The following is a 17,458-nucleotide window of genomic DNA, read 5'->3' as shown; positions in this document are numbered from 1 at the left end:
CCTTTTAATCTGCCTGCCTCAGCCTCCCAAAGTGTTGGGATTACAGGCATGAGCCACTGCACCCAGCCCTTAATTTTTCTATTTTTAGTAGAGATGGAGTTTCACCATGTTGGCCAGGATGGTCTCGATCTCTTGACCTTGTGATCCACCTGCCTCAGCCTCCCAAAGTGTTGGGATTACAGGTATGAGCCTCAGCACCCAGGGAATGTGGACTTGATTTTATACGCCGTAGAGCATGCTTTAAACAGAATTCTGGAAATACAGAATCTGCGAGAAATGTACAGGCTGAAGAAGAGAAAACAAATCAATGCAACGCAGCACAGGAAGCTACGACAGAACGAAAGCTCTAAGAGACTTCCCTGCACCAGGAGTACAGAGGGTCATTCACCAAGGGCCACCTGTTCTTAATTTCCAAGTACGATTACTACAACCAAGCCTTTGTTATTACTCACCTACTATGTGCCAAGGGCTCTGTAAGTCTTCTCTCATGTTCTGCTGATAACCACGCAAGGTAGAAACTATCACGTACATTTACACACCAGAGAGCTAAAGTCCAGGATTTAGATCATCTGGCTGAGAGCCCATCAGAGGGAGCAAAGCGCTGCTGCTAAGATAGGGCGCTTTGCCCTCAGCCAGTGGGTAGTCAGGCAAGGCGGAAAGCTTAATCCATACTTCACTGGAGGCTCTTTCTTGAAAGTCCCCTGCAAGCTAATGACATGAAAATGTTACGTATCAGTTACTCTGAATCCAAACTGTTGAAACGCATTAATAATAAGGTACTCCAGCCTGGCACAGTGGCTCACACCTGTAATCCCAACACTTTGGGAGGCCAAGGTGAGCGGATCACCTGACGTTGGGAGTTTGAGACCAGCCTGACCAACATGGAGAAACCCTATCTCTCCTTAAAATATAAAATTAGCCAGGCATGGTGGCACATGCCTGTAATCCCAGCTACTCAAGAGGCTGAGGCAGGAGAATCGCTCGAACCCAGGAGGCAGAGGTTGCGGTGAGCCAAGATTGCGCGATTGCACATGAGCCTGGGCAACAAGAGCGAAACTCCCGTCTAAAAAAAAAGGAGGAAGAAGGAGAAAGAAGAAGGAGAAAGAGGAAGGAGGAGGGAGGAAGACGAAGGAAGGAGGAGGGGGGAAGATGGAAAAAAGGGGGGAGGAGGAGGAGAAGGGGGAAGAGGGGAAGGGGGAGGGGGAGGGGGAGGATGGGGAGGAAGAGGAGTAGGAGGGGGAGGAGAGGGAAGAGGGGGAAGAAGGGGAAGAGGAGGAGCGGGGGGAGGAGGGCAAGAAGGAGGAGGGGGAGGAGGTACTCCATGTACTTGTAATCACAGCAGCAGGAGAGCACACTCAAGGTTCACATCCTCAAAGGTGAACCCCCTTAAAGCCAGCTGAGCTGGAAAGCAAACACTCTGCTCTCTCCCTCCACCACATTGGTTAAACAGTGACCGACCTGCCCATCCTGGCTTGTGCCTGCCTGGTTTGTGCCTGATTTTGCAGGAACAGCCGGCCACACGATATGGAGTGAGGGAGCAATGCTACCCTGCCCGCCCTGGCCAGACAGCTAACTGCTCCCCCCTGCAACCAACAACTGTCCCACGGCAGCTGCTCCCCGGCGTTGCTGTCCCCAACATGGCAGGGGCAAAAAAAAATGAGCACTTGACAATAGAAATCTTTTCAAACTCCACAGAAAAGGCACCACATTACATCTCCATTGTGAGAAAAGGGAAAAGGGACCCAGCTAACTTCCTGATATGATTGTATAGTCATCAAAAAGATTGCCTTCAGGAATTGGTGACACAAGAAGTCCTCAGCACTTCCCCTTCACACGTGGAGAAACCATCCAGGGTAAGGAGAGGAAGCTGCCAAAAATAACAATGTCTGTACTTTTCTCTAACGAGAAAAGATGTCAGTAGATCACAAACAAAAACATATATGAACAAATGGGGAGAACACAAGCTTGGGAACTCTACTCACTTAAAAAGCTATTTGAGGCCAGGCGCTGTGGCTCACGCCTGTAATCCCAGCAATTTGGGAGGCTGAGGTGGGTGGATCACGAGGTCAAGAAATAGAGACCATCCAGGCCAACGTGTTGAAACCCCGTCTCTACTAAAAATACAAAAGTTAGCCAGGCATGGTGGTGTGCGCCTGTAGTCCCAGCTACTCAGGAGGCTGAGGCAGGAGAATCGCTTGAACCCAGAAGGCAGAGGCGGCAGTGAGCCAAGATCACACCACTGCACTCTAGCCTGGCTGAGACTCCATCTCAAAAAAAAAAAAAAAAAAAAAAAAAAAGCGATTTGAACAACTCCAGGTAACCAAGGACAACCAGAGTCCCTTCTCGAATTAAGAAGGACAACCACAGTCCCTTCTCGAATTAAGCAGAAGGACAACCACAGTCCCTTCTCGAATTAAGCAGAAGGACAACCACAGTCCCTTCTTGAAGTAAGCAGAAGAGGTTGGTGTTTTCACTTAACATCTTTAGAATGAAGTTTGTTTTAATCCAGAGTGAACCAGACAGTAATTTAACCCTTAAACATTAATACCTGCTTCCTATATTTGTATTTATGATTATCTCACTTGTGTACATTTTACATATTTATTCTGAAAATCAAATCGATTAGTCTAATAATACTTAAAGACCTTGTATTTGAACAGCCACGTCACACCTCTGCCTAACAGGGAAACAGAAAAGTCAAGTTCATTTGGTACTCACTGGCCCCTACTGTATTCCAGGCACTGTACTTGGCCCTGAGGACATGAAAACAGTGTCCACTTGAAAACATCAACACGAGTTTGCAAAGTCGCCTGGCCACTTTGCTGGTTGAGCCTCTTCGGTTTGCTTTTTTACTATTTTTGCTTCTGGTTACAGACACACCTAAACGTATGTTTCTGGCTGAAGTAAACCTAATTTACTTAGAAAAGCTGAAAAAAAAAAAACAAGCTCAAGGGGAGCCATAAAATTCTAATGAAAGCCATGAAGAAACTGAAGAATGTGGCATGCTCAGTTTCTCTAATCCTGAGAACATTTTGAAGTCAGCAGCTGTCAGCTGACTGGCACAAGCTTTGCAAGCTTCCCCCTGGCAGGCAGTAAGACTCTATCTATCTATCTATCTATCATCTATCTATCTATCATCTATCTATCTATCTCATCAATCAATCAATCTAGCAGGCAGTAAGACTCTATCTATCTATCTATCATCTATCTATCTATCATCTATCTATCTATCTCATCAATCAATCAATCAATCTAGCAGGCAGTAAGACTCTATCTATCTATCTATCTATCATCTATCTATCTATCATCTATCTATCTATCTCATCAATCAATCAATCAATCTAGCAGGCAGTAAGAGTCTATCTATCTATCTATCTATCTATCATCTATCTATCTATCTCATCAATCAATCAATCTAGCAGGCAGTAAGACTCTATCTATCTATCTATCTATCATCTATCTATCTCATCAATCAATCAATCTAGCAGGCAGTAAGACTCTATCTATCATCTATCTATCTATCTATCATCTATCTATCTATCTCATCAATCAATCAATCTAGCAGGCAGTAAGACTCTATCTATCTATCTATCATCTATCTATCTCATCAATCAATCAATCTAGCAGGCAGTAAGACTATCTATCATCTATCTATCTATCTATCTATCTATCATCTATCTATCTATCTCATCAATCAATCAATCAATCTAGCAGGCAGTAAGACTCTATCTATCTATCTATCTATCTATCATCTATCTAGCTATCTCATCAATCAATCAATCAATCTAGCAGGCAGTAACACTCTATCTATCTAGCTATCTCATCAATCAATCAATCAATCTAGCAGGCAGTAAGAGTCTATCTTGGGAGGCAGGGTCTGTTGCTCTGGAGTGCAGCGGCACAATCATGGCTCCTTGCAGCCTGGACCTCCCGGGTTCAATCGATCCCCTCACTTCACTCTCCAGAGCAGCTGGGACTTCAGGTATGTGCTACCACACCCAGCTAAGTTTTATAGAGATAAGGTTTCACCATGTTGTCCCACGCTGGTCTTGAGCTCCTGGGCTCAAGCAATCCTCCTGCCTTGGCCTCCCAAAGTGCTGGGATTACAGACATGAGCCACCGCACCTAGCCAAATCCTATTTAAAACAGGCAAACCACAGACAAGGCTGTGTCTGCAACACAAATAGGAATTAACACCACAAGGCAACCGCTTCACGGGTCCAGCTCGGTGGGTCTCAACCGGGAGTGATTTTGCTTCCTGTCATTCAGCAATGTCTGCAGACCTTTCAGGCTCACACAACTTGGGAGATCGGGTTAACCATTAGTGCATAGAGTCCAGGGATGGGTTAACATCCTACAACACACAGGACAGCCTCCAACAACAAAGAATTACTCAGCAATGCTACCAGGTTTAGAAACCCTGGTCCAGCTAGAAACAGCTGCTGCGAATCACAAGTAGCTCCCATTTCCTTATTATTGGGCTATTCATACATAAAGCTAATCTTACAGTACGTTTTCTCCCAATTGTCCGTACTGGCTTCAAATTGTTGTCCAACAAGCAACTTATCATTTACCCCTAAGCCACAATGGGAAAAGTTGGCAAAGAACAAGATTCTACTTAGTGATAAGGAGGCCATACAATTTAGCTGTCCTTGGTAATGTATCACTTCCACACTCAGTTTCTATTCTAATAGGACATTACAGCATTTTCTTTACTGGACAATTGAACAAAAGGATGGTCTGTTACAAGACAGATAAAGAAAGGGGAGCTGGGTCTATATTAGGCTCTCTACGACTAATAAATCAGTATTTGGCCTCTCTGACTGGCCCTGCCTCCTTCCCACTCAAAATGATTAGGTTTAAGGGTGAAACTTTCATGGCTGATTAGAAATTAATGTTGTAATATGCATACATCACAAGATTAAAAGGATAACCTTAAATAAATGAAAATTTCCCAGAAACGCCAAAGTCACCAGCAGCAAAGGAAAAAGTCTCTGGATTCATGAACAAGCTCTTCAAAGCTGGGCAAGTGACTTCTTCATATCTTTGGGTTAAGATTCTGTCTATAAAATGAACAGGACAGAGTAGAAGATCGCTAATGGCCAACTGCAAAATGATATTGATCACGGAAATAAAGTCCAACAACCAGGCCCCCTTACACTGAACCAAGGTATACAGTGCAAGGCAAAAAGAGTACTTTGAAAAGTCAAAGTCCCACAGGGGAACACGAGATCAGGACGCTGCAGCCGCAGCACGTTATCCTGATGTTCCCTCCACTTGCACTAGGGGGCAGAGTTCTTCCCAAGGGGAGCCGCGGACCCCCACGGTGCTCAGACAGGCTGCCGGAGTACTCGGAACTCTGCCAACTGAATACAAATTCTATATTTTCATCACATTTGCTAAGGGATCCAGAACACAAAAACAACAAAGTTAAGAATCATTGCCCTAGGGGCAGGGCCTCCGTTTTCTTACAGATGCAAGCAATTAAACACCGGAACTCACTGCAGCCCGAGGGTCCTTTACCACTAGACAACGTACAACTCTTGCAAAATGTGCCTTTTGAAAAGCATAAAAACAAAGGTCTATGAACTAGAAAATGCTAGCGTCTCACAATTATATATATTTCTCCTTTTTTGTAAAAAAAAAAAAAAGGGGGGGGGGAAACATGTACTGATGGATTTCTTTCTATCCTTCCACAATGAATGCGGGTAGCACAATTGAAAAACCACTTTTAAAAACTAGGTGTTATTACTAAACAAGAATGTATGTATCACTTTGGCCAGTATAAATAGCTGTCTGAGAATACAGTAAGTGAGCATGCAGAAAGCAGAATGACTTGAAATATTACATCCAATTAAGTCAGATAAACCAAGTCGACTAACAGACGCAAGCCCTCATCAATCTGATTTGCTGGAAGACTCCAAGACGGTTCTGCACTCAAAAAATATTCCCTGGCTTTCAACGAAAATCACGCCAGACTCTCTCAAATCAACTAAGTTTACTTTGAGCCACTTCAAACCTCAAACTTAAACAGAATTTATTAAATAAACACAACCAAGAAAGGAAAGGGAGCCAAGAAGCCACAGTAACTCTCGATCCCAGAGGGGAAAAGGGGCTCTCAAGTGAAGTTTCAGTATCCCACCCTCCACGACCCTAAGGAGAGCATCCGTTTCATCTTTTAAAACAGTCATTGTTTGCCCTCAACGAATTTTCTTTACATTCGAATTCGAAATCTGCATGGACACTCTACACAAACATATCATCTTTTGATCCCATGGTTTGGAATTATCCCAAGCCTTAAAGAGCACTTCTCGGCGAGCAAAGAACTTAAGTCTCCAAGGTCCGGCCGTCAAGGAAAACAGTGACTGATTAAACCCTAGCCTCCCCTTCTCACACTTCATTAAGCCGTCTCCTCTGGAAGTGTTTGAACTCCCTGCACAGGAAGCCCGCACGTTTGTAAAGGAAATACCAGACCAGACCTTTCTTGCTGAAAGGCAGGTCCCCGCTGAATTTTATTGGGCTTCCTGCACCGGGGCAGGCGGGCAGGAGGATCGCCCCCGCCCGGGCCTCGGCGCGCTCCTCCTCACCTGGCGCGGGGTGTCCCGGGACGCCCCGAGAGCCAGCCACCCACGCAAACGGAAACGCACCTTCGCTACCTCCGGGAGCAAAGTGCGAGCGCGGGACAGGACGAAACAAAACCTGCCTGGGCTTAATCATCAGAGCTCCCGCGGGGGGGGGGGGCACCGGGGGTGATTTCAGGCGACTCCCAGAAAGTTGCGCCCTCCCGGGCTCAGGAAAAGGCACCCCCGGCGCGCGGCGCCGTGTGCCGACGCCTCCTTCCCCGAGCTCGGGAGACCAGGTCCGGCCGGGAGCGCACTCACCTCTGCGAAGAAGTTATCCATTGTTCCAGCGCAGTTCCCGACGCGCCGAGTGCGGCTCCGGCTCGCGGAAGTCAGCGCCGCCGCGGGTCCGGGCAAACCATGCGTGTCACGGCGCCACTCCCGGGAACGCGCGCCCGCGGAGCTCCCCAGCTGCCATCGCCCGGTCCCTTCTCGTCCGTCTCACCTTTTGTTTCCCCAAACCCAAGTCTCTAACTCTCCGGTCCCGACGGCAGCCTTTGTCTCTTCTTCCTCCAAGTTCCTCACTTCGGGACGCAGCGCTCGCGAGCGGAGAACAGCTGGTGGCACATTCTTCCCCCGGGCGGGGGAGCGTGGCGGGGGGCTGGCGAGCGCGGATCCCTCCTTTTGCGCTCCGGCGGGGGCCCTCGGGGCGTGCAGGAGGACAGCCGGCCGCAAAGTGAGCCGGAGCCGCGCTCCCCGCCTGAGCGCCCTGGAGGTGAGCTGTCCCGCGCCGCGGCTCGGCCAGCTCTAGCCCGCAGGGACTGCAGCCCTGCGCCCTCGCCCCGCCCTCCCGCACCCGGCCCCGCCCCCAGGAGCTGGGCCCTCCGCAAACCCCGCTCGCGCTTCCACACCGTCTGGCTCCGCCCGGCCGGAGCTCCCCGCCCACTTCCCACCCAGGCCCCGCCCACTCTGCACCCGGGGCCGCCGCAGGCTCTGTAGCGGACCCGGGAGGGGACCGCGCGTTTCCCTGGGTCTCTCCACCTAGGCGTGAGCGGGGGATTTGACTCTAACCTCTGCAGAGAGAGACTAAATCGTCACTTAGAGGGGAGTGGGGGGAGAGAATGGGGGCTTCTTTTGTGCCTTTGACGTTTAGCAGGTCCTGGAACCGGCTCAACGCGGATCTCATTAATGCAGCCCGGCAGATGAGCGATCCTGGGGAAGGAAGCGCGGTCCGCAAAGCGTCCCGGGCTGCGGGGCCAGATCAAAGCGGAAGACGGAGGCTAATCAGAATTTCTGGAAGCTGCCTTCCCGTGTTGAATTTCTCTCCTGCAGTCGGATTTGCATAAGACATTCGCCTAACAGCAGGGATATGCAGTTTTGAAACTGAAAGGGGACGTGGCCAGTATCACCTTTAAAACTGTAACTCTTTTCCTAGACCTCAAGGAAGCAGAGATGGCAGATGGCACTGAGATGGATGAATGATCAAACCCACCTGGTACTGAGCCCCGTTTCCTCTAGCGCAGTTCTTCTAACTTTATGCTGTGCGAGGGTCACCTGGGGACTTTGTTCGAACGCAGGCTAGGACAATCTGCTTTTCTAACAGGCTTCCAGGTGCCCCTCAGATGCTACCTGGTCCTGTGCTGAAGGAAAGCTTGTCTGTAACAAGTAGAGAAATTAAGAGTAAACTTTTGTAGCAATTTAACAATGCCACGACATCCAAGCACATGATCGGTGGACTCTTTGAACCAAGTATAAACCAGTTTGGGTGTTGTCGGACTCACGTGGTGAGTCACACCTGGCGCCTCAGTGTATTGGTACCTGGCCGACTTGGGAACAAAAATGGCTGGTTCTTCACCACAAAAGATTTGAGACGCTCTCTCCAGAGAATTTGCCAACTACTAGTCAACTTTTCAAACTCAGCTCAGAAAGTCACATCTTCCCAAAGATGCTATTTCACACACCCCACCCAAGCTCCCCCTTACCACTGGGCTAGATACCCACTCTAGGATTTATTCCTAAGACTGTTGGGGAAACTATATCATGTTATAAGGGTCTTTTTTGCGTGTGTCCTTCCTATCCACAATTGGGAGAACAGTGACTCCTTGCAGGAAGGATCATGCTTTAAATTGCGTATCCCCAGGCTGTCTCACAGCATGAGTTAGTGAATGAATGAATGAAATATCCTTCTGTAATCCTTATGGGGAAAGTCAAGCATGTTTGTAACTTATCCCAGTGCAGTTCTTCAGCATTAATATTGCTCCCACCTCACTTCTCTTTAGAAAGAGTCAAGGTGTAAATTAGTTGATATTGTGCAATGCTGCTGTTCTGTTTCACAGGTTTACACACTTAAGGCTCTGAGCCATTCGAGCTTGTGTCCAAGGTTGCGAGGAAAGTGAAGCTGGAGTCAGGATAAATCCAGCAATCCCAGGCACTAACCAAAGTGCTTAGTCAAATGGGTCCTGCAACCACTGGCGTTCAGATACTGGGGCAGAACAATTACAGTCATTATGGTATTAATCTGCACACAGCATCTCTGCCAGAGAAATTACCAGGAAGATTGTTCAAGTGAGTGTGTGGGTGTGACTTTGTTCCCAGCATCAGCCCAGCCAGTGATATATTGGGCAACCTTGCCATGTCATTTCAAAAGTTGCTTTCCATATCGGCTCTTCAGTTATAAGAAATGTACCATATTAATGCAATATGTTAATAATAGCAGCAAGTGAGGGTGAGGGGCTAGGAAGGGTCTGTGGACACTCTCTATACTTTCTGCTCAATTTCTCTGTAAGCCAAAAACTTTTTTTTGAAAGTCTACTCACTTTTTTAAAAAGTCATTTTCCTGCCAATTAAGAAGATATTGTTAATAATTGCCCCAATTTGATTCACATAAAGAAGTGAGAGCCAGATCCAATATGTAAAGTTTGAATTTTACTGAATCATTTTATTCCTTCAAAAAAACTTACATCATCAGTTAACAGGGTAGGAAATTAAAAAAAAAAAAAAAAGCTTACATCAATGTTTGATAAAAACAGTCCCTCAACCACCTTATCAGTTGCTAAAAAGATAAAAAAAACTAACTCCGAATCTCTGTGGCAAATCGATTACCTAAGAATTTGCATTTTTTATTTCTTTACCTACGGGTTATATTGAAAGAATTTGCATTTTAGTAAGCACCCAGATAACCAGTTCAGAGTTTGAGAATCACCACTTTAGGTTGTCAGAATTCATCAGCTCTTCTGTTTACCCGCATATTCTCAAAACGATGCAAGATCAACTGGCATCAAGACTCTTACTTGCTGAACAAACAGCAGAATGCATGTTCTAAATAGGATATCTAACCCTCAAGTATTTGGGTTTGAATCAGTTGTTTAAAAGCAGCATGTTAAATTTATAAGGGCTTTGACAGGATTGGACAGAGACTGGGAAGCATTTTAAATCAATAGATTTCTAAGAATATCCACTCTTGTCACCATTTTTTAGAAATTAAGTGCTTCCTCTGAGAGACTTGTGCTACCCACTGGACAAAGCAGTTTAGACTGAAACGATTAAACCCTGCCCTTTGAGAAGTGACAGAGGCACAAGAATGGTAATAGGAGGATAGGTGCATTTCCTTGAGCCAAGTCTGTCTCGACTATCTGTCCTACCTGTCTTTCCAAACAACCATGCTACCAGAGTATCACATTTTCAAAATAAAATACCCCAAAAGCTCCAGTCAAATTATCTTATTGAATGGCATTATGTTTTTTTGTTGTTGTTTTTTGTTTTGTTTTGTTTTTGAGATGGAGTTTCGCTCTTGTTACCCAGGCTGGAATGCAATGGCGCAATCTCCGCTCACCGCAACCTCCGCCTCCTGGGTTCAGGCAATTCTCCTGCCTCAGCCTCCTGAGCAGCTGGGATTACAGGCACGCACCACCGTGCCCAGCTAATTTTTTGTATTTTTAGTAGAGACGGGGTTTCACCATGTTGACCAGGATGGTCTCGATCTCTTGACCTCGTGATCCACCCGCCTTGGCCTCCCAAAGTGCTGGGATTACAGGCTTGAGCCACCGCGCTCCGCCTGAATGGCGTATGTTACTCCATAATCAACAAAACTTTAATTCTGACTGGTGCATTTCCACACTGAAAGGGAGAGTTGTACATGTATATTTGCGAGGAGTTAAGTAATAACAATCTTCCCTTGTTCTTCGCCAACAGTTTGTTTTTAGTTGAAATGGGTTGTCTGATTTCCTTTGTGAATTCAAATCGAGTTCCTTTTGTTGTTGCTGCAGCTGTCGGTCCTTGTCTTGATGTGTCTTGGGGTGTAGAGTCCTTTCCATTATCTTTATTTTTATTAAATACTCACCCCTTAATTGCTCCTGTTAGAATAATGGCTTAATTACTAGTTACAGAAAGGGAAAGTTCTAGAAGTTTCTTTCACACAAATTAGAAGTTAATAACTGACAATTCGAAAGTCCTTTCATGCTTAACTCAACAGCAGTCCATCCTTTGAGCTCACTTACGATCCTGTATGTTTAAAACATCAAATGTTTTTGCATTCTCGAACAAACTAAAGGGAAATTGTTAAATGTGCTTTAAATTATTACACAAGTGTTTCTTTTACTTCTCATAACTTACAATTCAGAAATCCTCAAGGGAATTTTTTCCCTCCAAAACTGAAAACAATTGTGAGTGGTTTCAATAGAATAAATTCAGGGGAAAAATACCTGAAATGTTTCACATTGTAATAGAATTAATTAAGTACAGAAGAATACACATGGAACTAAAATGGGGATAAGACACTGGAAGACTCATTTCTGCCAGCAGTCATATTTCTCTACAAGATGAGCTAGGTGGCTCAGCACAGTGGCTCATGTCTATAATCCCAGCATTTGGAGAGGAAGAGGCGGGCGGATCACAAGGTCAGGAGTTGGAGACCATCCTGATCAACATGGGGAAATCCCGTCTCTACTAAAAATACAAAAATTAGCTGGGTATGATGGTGCGTGCCTGTAATCCCAGCTACTCAGGAGGCTAAGGCAGGAGAAGCCCTTGAACCCAGGAGGCAGAGGTTGCAGTGAGCTGAAATCACGCCACTGCACTCCAGCCTGGACGACAGAGCAAGACTCTGTCTCAAGAAAAAAGAAAGAAAGAAAGAAGAAAGATGAGCTAGGGCTAGGATGTAATTCACCTCATCAGAGAACATGTGATGGACAGTTAATTCTAACTAAATCCCCATCACTTCAAACTACAGCAAGAATGCCTCCTACAGGTGATATCCTACAAAAATCATGGCGTGCTAGTTTCACAGATTAATCAGTTTTCATGTCTGGTGTTGGTCCTGTTACGTATAATAAAGAAAAAGTACATACATCTTTGAAACCCTGAAACGCTCCCTGATGATACATTAGGCCCACTTGGAGCTATGTTTGACATCCTGCTTTTTCTCTTGATGTTTCAATGTCTTTGTGGCCCTCTCTCTTTCATTACTCCAGGGTGGCTCAGAGACTGACTTTGCAAAGTTTTTCATCTCTCCATTGCTATTGTTAATCACAGCATGTTTGCCACTTCCAAACCCTGTGTCCTCACTTATTCCTCTCGCTTGCATCTTCAGTCTTTCCCGCTCACTATCCAAGCCAGTAAATATGATTGTGTCGATGCTATTTGAAAATAGCTGTTCGTCAACCCAATTGCTCTCTGAACTACTGGACCAACTCTCTTCAAATCCTCAACTTTTCACTGTCTGTACTTCATCCTCCAAGCAATCAACCCTTAACCCCCTCATGACCTGATTTTTGTCCCCCACCCTGCTCTCTTGAAAGTCACTGTAACCTCAGATCATCAAATTCAACACCCCGTTCTTCAATTTCACTCTCCATGACATCCCCTCTTTAAAAATTCTCTAACTTCTTAGCTTCAGGGCAAGATTCCTAGGTGTGCAACCCATATAGTTAATTGCGCAGAGCCCTAAGCTCCCCACGCGTGGTTTAGTATTCTGTTCTTCCTATCTTACAATTATTTTATATATTTATTTACTTATTTTTTTTGTTAGGCATCAGACAGCAAATAAGACTTTTTCTTAATAGGATGAATAAAGAACTAGGACTTGAGAGCAAAACAGGGTGACCAGAACAATAATAATTTTCAAATAACTAAAAGGGTAGAATTAGAATGTTCGTAACACAAAGAAATGATCAATCCATGAGGTGATGAATATCTCAATCACAATCATAAACAATGCGATTATTACACATTGTATATCTGTATCCATACCTTACATGTACCCATAAATATATACACTTACTATGTATATTATTTTATTTTTATCATAATTAAAAATACTTATTATCATAATTTAAAATAAAATAAAATTAAAATAATTTATTTATTTTATTTTATTTTTTTACATGAGGTTTCGCTCTTGTAGCCTAGGTTGGAGTGCATGGCCTGATCTCTGCTCACTGCAATCTCTGCCTCCTGGGTTCAGTGATTCTCCTGTCTCAGTCTCCGAAGTAGCTGAAACTACTTCGGAGTGCACCACCAGGCCTAGCTAATTTTTTGTATTTTTAGTAGACATAGGGTGTCACCATGTTGGCCAGGCTAGTCTCGAACTCCTGACCTCAGGTGATCCACCTGCTTTGGCCTCCCAACGTGCTGGGGTTACAGGTGTGAGCCCCTGCGCCCAGCCTGAAAAGTGTTTAATCTATATATTTTTAAAAATATGAAACGCTTCATGAATTTGTGTGTCATCCTTGAGCAGGGGCCATGCTAATCTTCTCTGTCTTGCTTTAATCTTAGTATATATGCTGCCAAAGTGAGCACAAAAGAATTTTTATTTTAGAGACAGAGGGTGCAGCGGCACCATCATACTCACTGCAGCCTTGAATTCCCAGCCTCAAGAAAGCCTCCCACCTTGGCCTCCCAAAACACTGGGGTCACATGTGTGAGCCACTGCACTGGCCATTAATATTATCTTTTTTTTTTTTTTGAGACCGAGTCTCACTCTGTCACCCAGGCTGGAGTGCAGTGTCATGATCTCCACTCACTGCTACCACATCTGCCTCCAAGGTTCAAGTGATTCTCCTGCCTCAGCCTCCCGAGTAGCTAGGATTACAGGCGGATGCCACCACACCCAGCTAATTTTTGTATTTTTAGTAGAGATGGCGGAGGGTGGGGTTCACCGTGTTAGCCAGGCTGGTCTCAAACTCCTGACCTCAAGTGATCCACCCACCTCAGCCTCTCAAAGTACTGGGATTACAGGCATGAGCCACCGTGCCCAGCCTAATATCCTAATTTCCTTCCTCCCTCCCTCTCTCCTTCCCTTTCTAATGTAGTTTCGCTCTTGATGCCGAAGCTGGAGTGCAATGGTGCAATCTTGGCTCACTGCAACCTTTGCCTCCCGGGTTCAAGAGATTCTCCTGCCTCAGCCTCCTGAGTAGCTGGGATTACAGGCACCCGCCACCACACCCAGCTAATTTTTTTGTATTTTTGGCAGAAACAGGGTTTCACCACATTGGCCAGGCCAGTCTCCAACTCCTGATCTCGGGTGATCTGCCCACGTTGGCCTCCCAAAGTGCTGGGATTACAGGCACGAGCCACCAGGCCCAGCCAATATTCTTAATAATCGTTGAACAAAGGGCCCTGCCTTTTCATTTTGCACAGGGTGCCACAAATGACAAAGCTGGTTCTTTTTAGCTGTTGTGACAGTCTGTTTGTCTGGGCTCCTCTTCTCCTTCTCCCTCCAAAACATGGTGGATTCCGAGTTCTTCCCCCATTCTTATTTTCTTATCATGAATTCTCTGTATTTCACCTGCCATCTCTTCATCAATGATCTGCAAATCTGTGACTCAAGCTATAAGAATTCCCAGCCAGGCGCAGGGCCTGATGCCTGTAGTCCTAGCAGTTTGGGAGACTGAGGCAGGTGGATTGCTTGAGCTTAGGAGTTCGAAACTAGCTTGGGCAACATGGAAAAACACCATCTCTACAAAAAAAAATTAGCTGAGTATGGTGGTGCATGCCTGTTAGTCCCAGCTACTTGGGAGGATCACCTGAGCCTGGGAGTTGCAGGTACAGTGAGTGGAGATAGTACCACTGCATTCCAGCCTGGGCCACAGAGCCAGACTCTGTCTCAAAAAAAAACAAAAACAAAAACAACAAACAACAACAAGTCCCAACGACATTTCCAACTTTCTGTTGGATTTTTCTAGTGAGGTTCTTTTCACACTTCAAAACCTTCTTCACTCTCCCATCAACTTCTGCCAACTTCCCTGTATTTATTAGTGGAATAGTCATAATTCAGTCACCTTAATGAGGGGTATCTGTCACTCACAGCTGCCCTAGATCTTTTGATAATCTCACACACATGCATGTCTATCTCCATCAAAGTCTCTGTTGCTCTATATGTGTGACTTCAGTTTTATTGATCGATACGCTCATTCACAGGTTTAATCCAGGAAACAAACTCTATGAAGAGTCCGGGGAGGCTCAGAGCATCAATGTCAGTGGCACAGGTCTTGGCAGAGGTATGTTTTCATAGTTTTTATTTTTATTTTTTGAGACGGAGTTTCGCTCTTGTTACCCAGGCTGGAGTGCAATGGCACGATCTCGGCTCACCGCAACCTCCGCCTCCTGGGCTCAGGCAATTCTCCTGCCTCAGCCTCCTGAGTAGCTGGGATTACAGGCACACGCCACCATGCCCAGCTAATTTTTTTTTTTTTTTTTTTTTTTGTATTCTTAGTAGAGACGGGGTTTCACCATGTTGACCAGGATGGTCTCGATCTCTTGACCTCGCGATCCACCCTCCTCGGCCCCGCAAAGTGCTGGGATTACAGGCTTGAGCCACTGCACCCAGCCCTGTTTTCATAGTTTTTAAAGTCAAATTATGTACACCTCCGGGGATCCCATCCACCCAGAGGGAAGCAATTCAAAGCAATACAAAACAAAACAAAGCAACATAAAATGGGGAGCAATACAGAACAACGAGAGGCTGGCCATCCCAGAAAGGTGGGAGTAAAATTCATGGGGATCATCCCAGGACCAATTTTATGTAAACTCTTGTTAGCAAGGCCTTGTTTTCTCCACCAGAAATTGCCTGAAATCACCACTATTAATTTTGCTTCTGGAATGAGTTGAGAATACTTTTTGATTTTTTATTTCCAGAGCTTCCATCAAATCCAAGTGTGTGCTGTTGAAGTATTAGGAAAAATCACTTAAGTGCACAGAGTTTTTTCTGTAGTAATATCCAGAACAAAAATTGCTTAGAAAAGTTTAAAACCTGACTGGGTGCAGTGGCTCACGCCTATAATCCCAGCACTTTGGGAGGCCCAGGTGGGCGGATCACCTGAGGTCAGGAGTTGGAGACCACCCCAACATGGTGAAAACCCATCTCTACTAAAAATACAAAAATTAGCTGGACATGGTGACAGGTGCCTGTAATCCCAGCTACTTGGCAGGCTGAGGCAGGAGGATTGCCTGAACCCGGGAGGCAGAGTTTGCAGTGAGCTGAGATCCTGCCATTGCACTCCAGCCTGGGAGACAAGAGTGAAACTCTGTCTCAAAAAAAAAAAAACAAAGAAAAGAAAAGAAAAGTTAAAAACCTGGACACAACCTAAAAGCCTCTCAGAAGGAGACTGGTTAAGCAAACTACAGTAAATGTGCACAGTGACATACTATTTGTGTTAGTTGTCTGTTGTTGTGTAACAAGCCACCTAAAACTAAGTGGCCGAAGACAACAATTTGTTATTTCTCACAATTCTGTGGCTTGATGGGGCTTGACCTCTGTGCTGTCCCCTGGGCTCTCTCAGGTGGCTGCAGTCAGATAAGCTGCTCAGCCGTATCTGGTGTGGCCTCCCAAAAAGGGAAGGAGCTCGTGGGGATGGCTGAGGTCGCTGGTTCACTCTCTCCATGTGGTTTTTCTTTACACCATGACAGTCTCAGCAATCCATTAGGGTGACAGCAAAAGCTGCAAGACCGCTGGAGAGCTCGTGCAGAAGTCACACGACGTTGCTTCTGCCGTATTTAATTGGTCAAAGCCTGACATAACGCCAGCACAGATCCCAGACCTGAGACTTTTTTTTTTTCGAGACAGAGTCTCTCTCTGTCACCCAGGCTGGAGTGCAGTGGCGTGATCTCGGCTAACTACAACCTCTGCCTTCCAGGTTCAAGCAATTCTGCCTGGGATTACAGGCACCCACCACCACACCCGGCTAATTTTTGTTTTTTTAGTAGAGAGACCGGGAGAATCCTTTTTTTTTTTTTTTTTTTTTTTGTATTTTTAGTAAAGACAGTGTTTCACCATGTTGGCCAGGTTGGTCTTGAAGTCCTAACTCAAGTGATTTGCCTGCCATGGCCTTCCAAAGCACTGGGATTTCAGGCATGAGCCACCGCGCTTGGCCCAGATCCCAGATTCTCTTGATGGAAGGAATTGCAAGGAATCTGTGGCCACTGGGGGAAGGGAGAAGGGTAAAATTCACATGACTCCAAATTTACCATTCTCAAGTGTACAATTCAGTGGCATTTGGTGCATTCACAGTGTTGTATAAGCATCATCACTCTCTAGTTCCAGAATATTTTCATCCCTCCAAAAGTAAACCAGTACTCATTACTCATCTGATTCCTGTCAACCCCTAGCCTCCATTAACCACTCATTTGCTTTCTGTCTTTGTGGATTTGCCTATTTTAGAGATCTCATGGGAATGGACTCATGCAATAGATGACGTTTTAGACTGGCTTCTTTCATTCAGTATAGTGTTTGCGAGGTGCATCCATGTTGTGACTTCATTCCTTTTAATTTTTTTATATAAATTTTTTTTTAAAAGAGATGGGGGTTTCACCATGTTGGCCAGGCTGGTCTTGAACTTCTGACCTCGTGATCCACCCGCCTCAGCCTCTCAAAGTGCTAGGACAACAGGTGTGTGCCACCACAT

At 45.5% G+C, this 17,458-nt stretch overlaps 1 protein-coding gene and 1 non-coding gene across 2 annotated transcripts in view; both read right to left on the bottom strand.

Moving 5' to 3' along the window:
• Nucleotides 1-7,383, bottom strand: part of MYO10 (myosin X) — a 272,061-nt gene extending 264,678 nt beyond the window's left edge. Inside the window, exon 1 of the mRNA XM_017969978.4 lies at nt 6,882-7,383. Within this exon, the coding sequence (XP_017825467.1) occupies nt 6,882-6,902 (21 nt within the window). The 5' untranslated portion in view covers nt 6,903-7,383. The remainder of the gene's footprint in view (nt 1-6,881) is intronic.
• A 5,865-nt stretch (nt 7,384-13,248) lies between these two features.
• On the bottom strand, nt 13,249-13,355 carry LOC118151823 (U6 spliceosomal RNA). The gene has a single exon (XR_004740229.1). It is a non-coding gene; the product is annotated as a U6 spliceosomal RNA (small nuclear RNA).
• Between the last annotated feature and the right edge of the window lie 4,103 nt (nt 13,356-17,458).

Source organism: Callithrix jacchus, chromosome 2 (assembly GCF_049354715.1).
Source record: "Callithrix jacchus isolate 240 chromosome 2, calJac240_pri, whole genome shotgun sequence".
Taxonomy (NCBI): Eukaryota; Metazoa; Chordata; class Mammalia; order Primates; family Cebidae; genus Callithrix; species Callithrix jacchus.
This window is presented reverse-complemented; position numbering and strand designations above follow the sequence as displayed.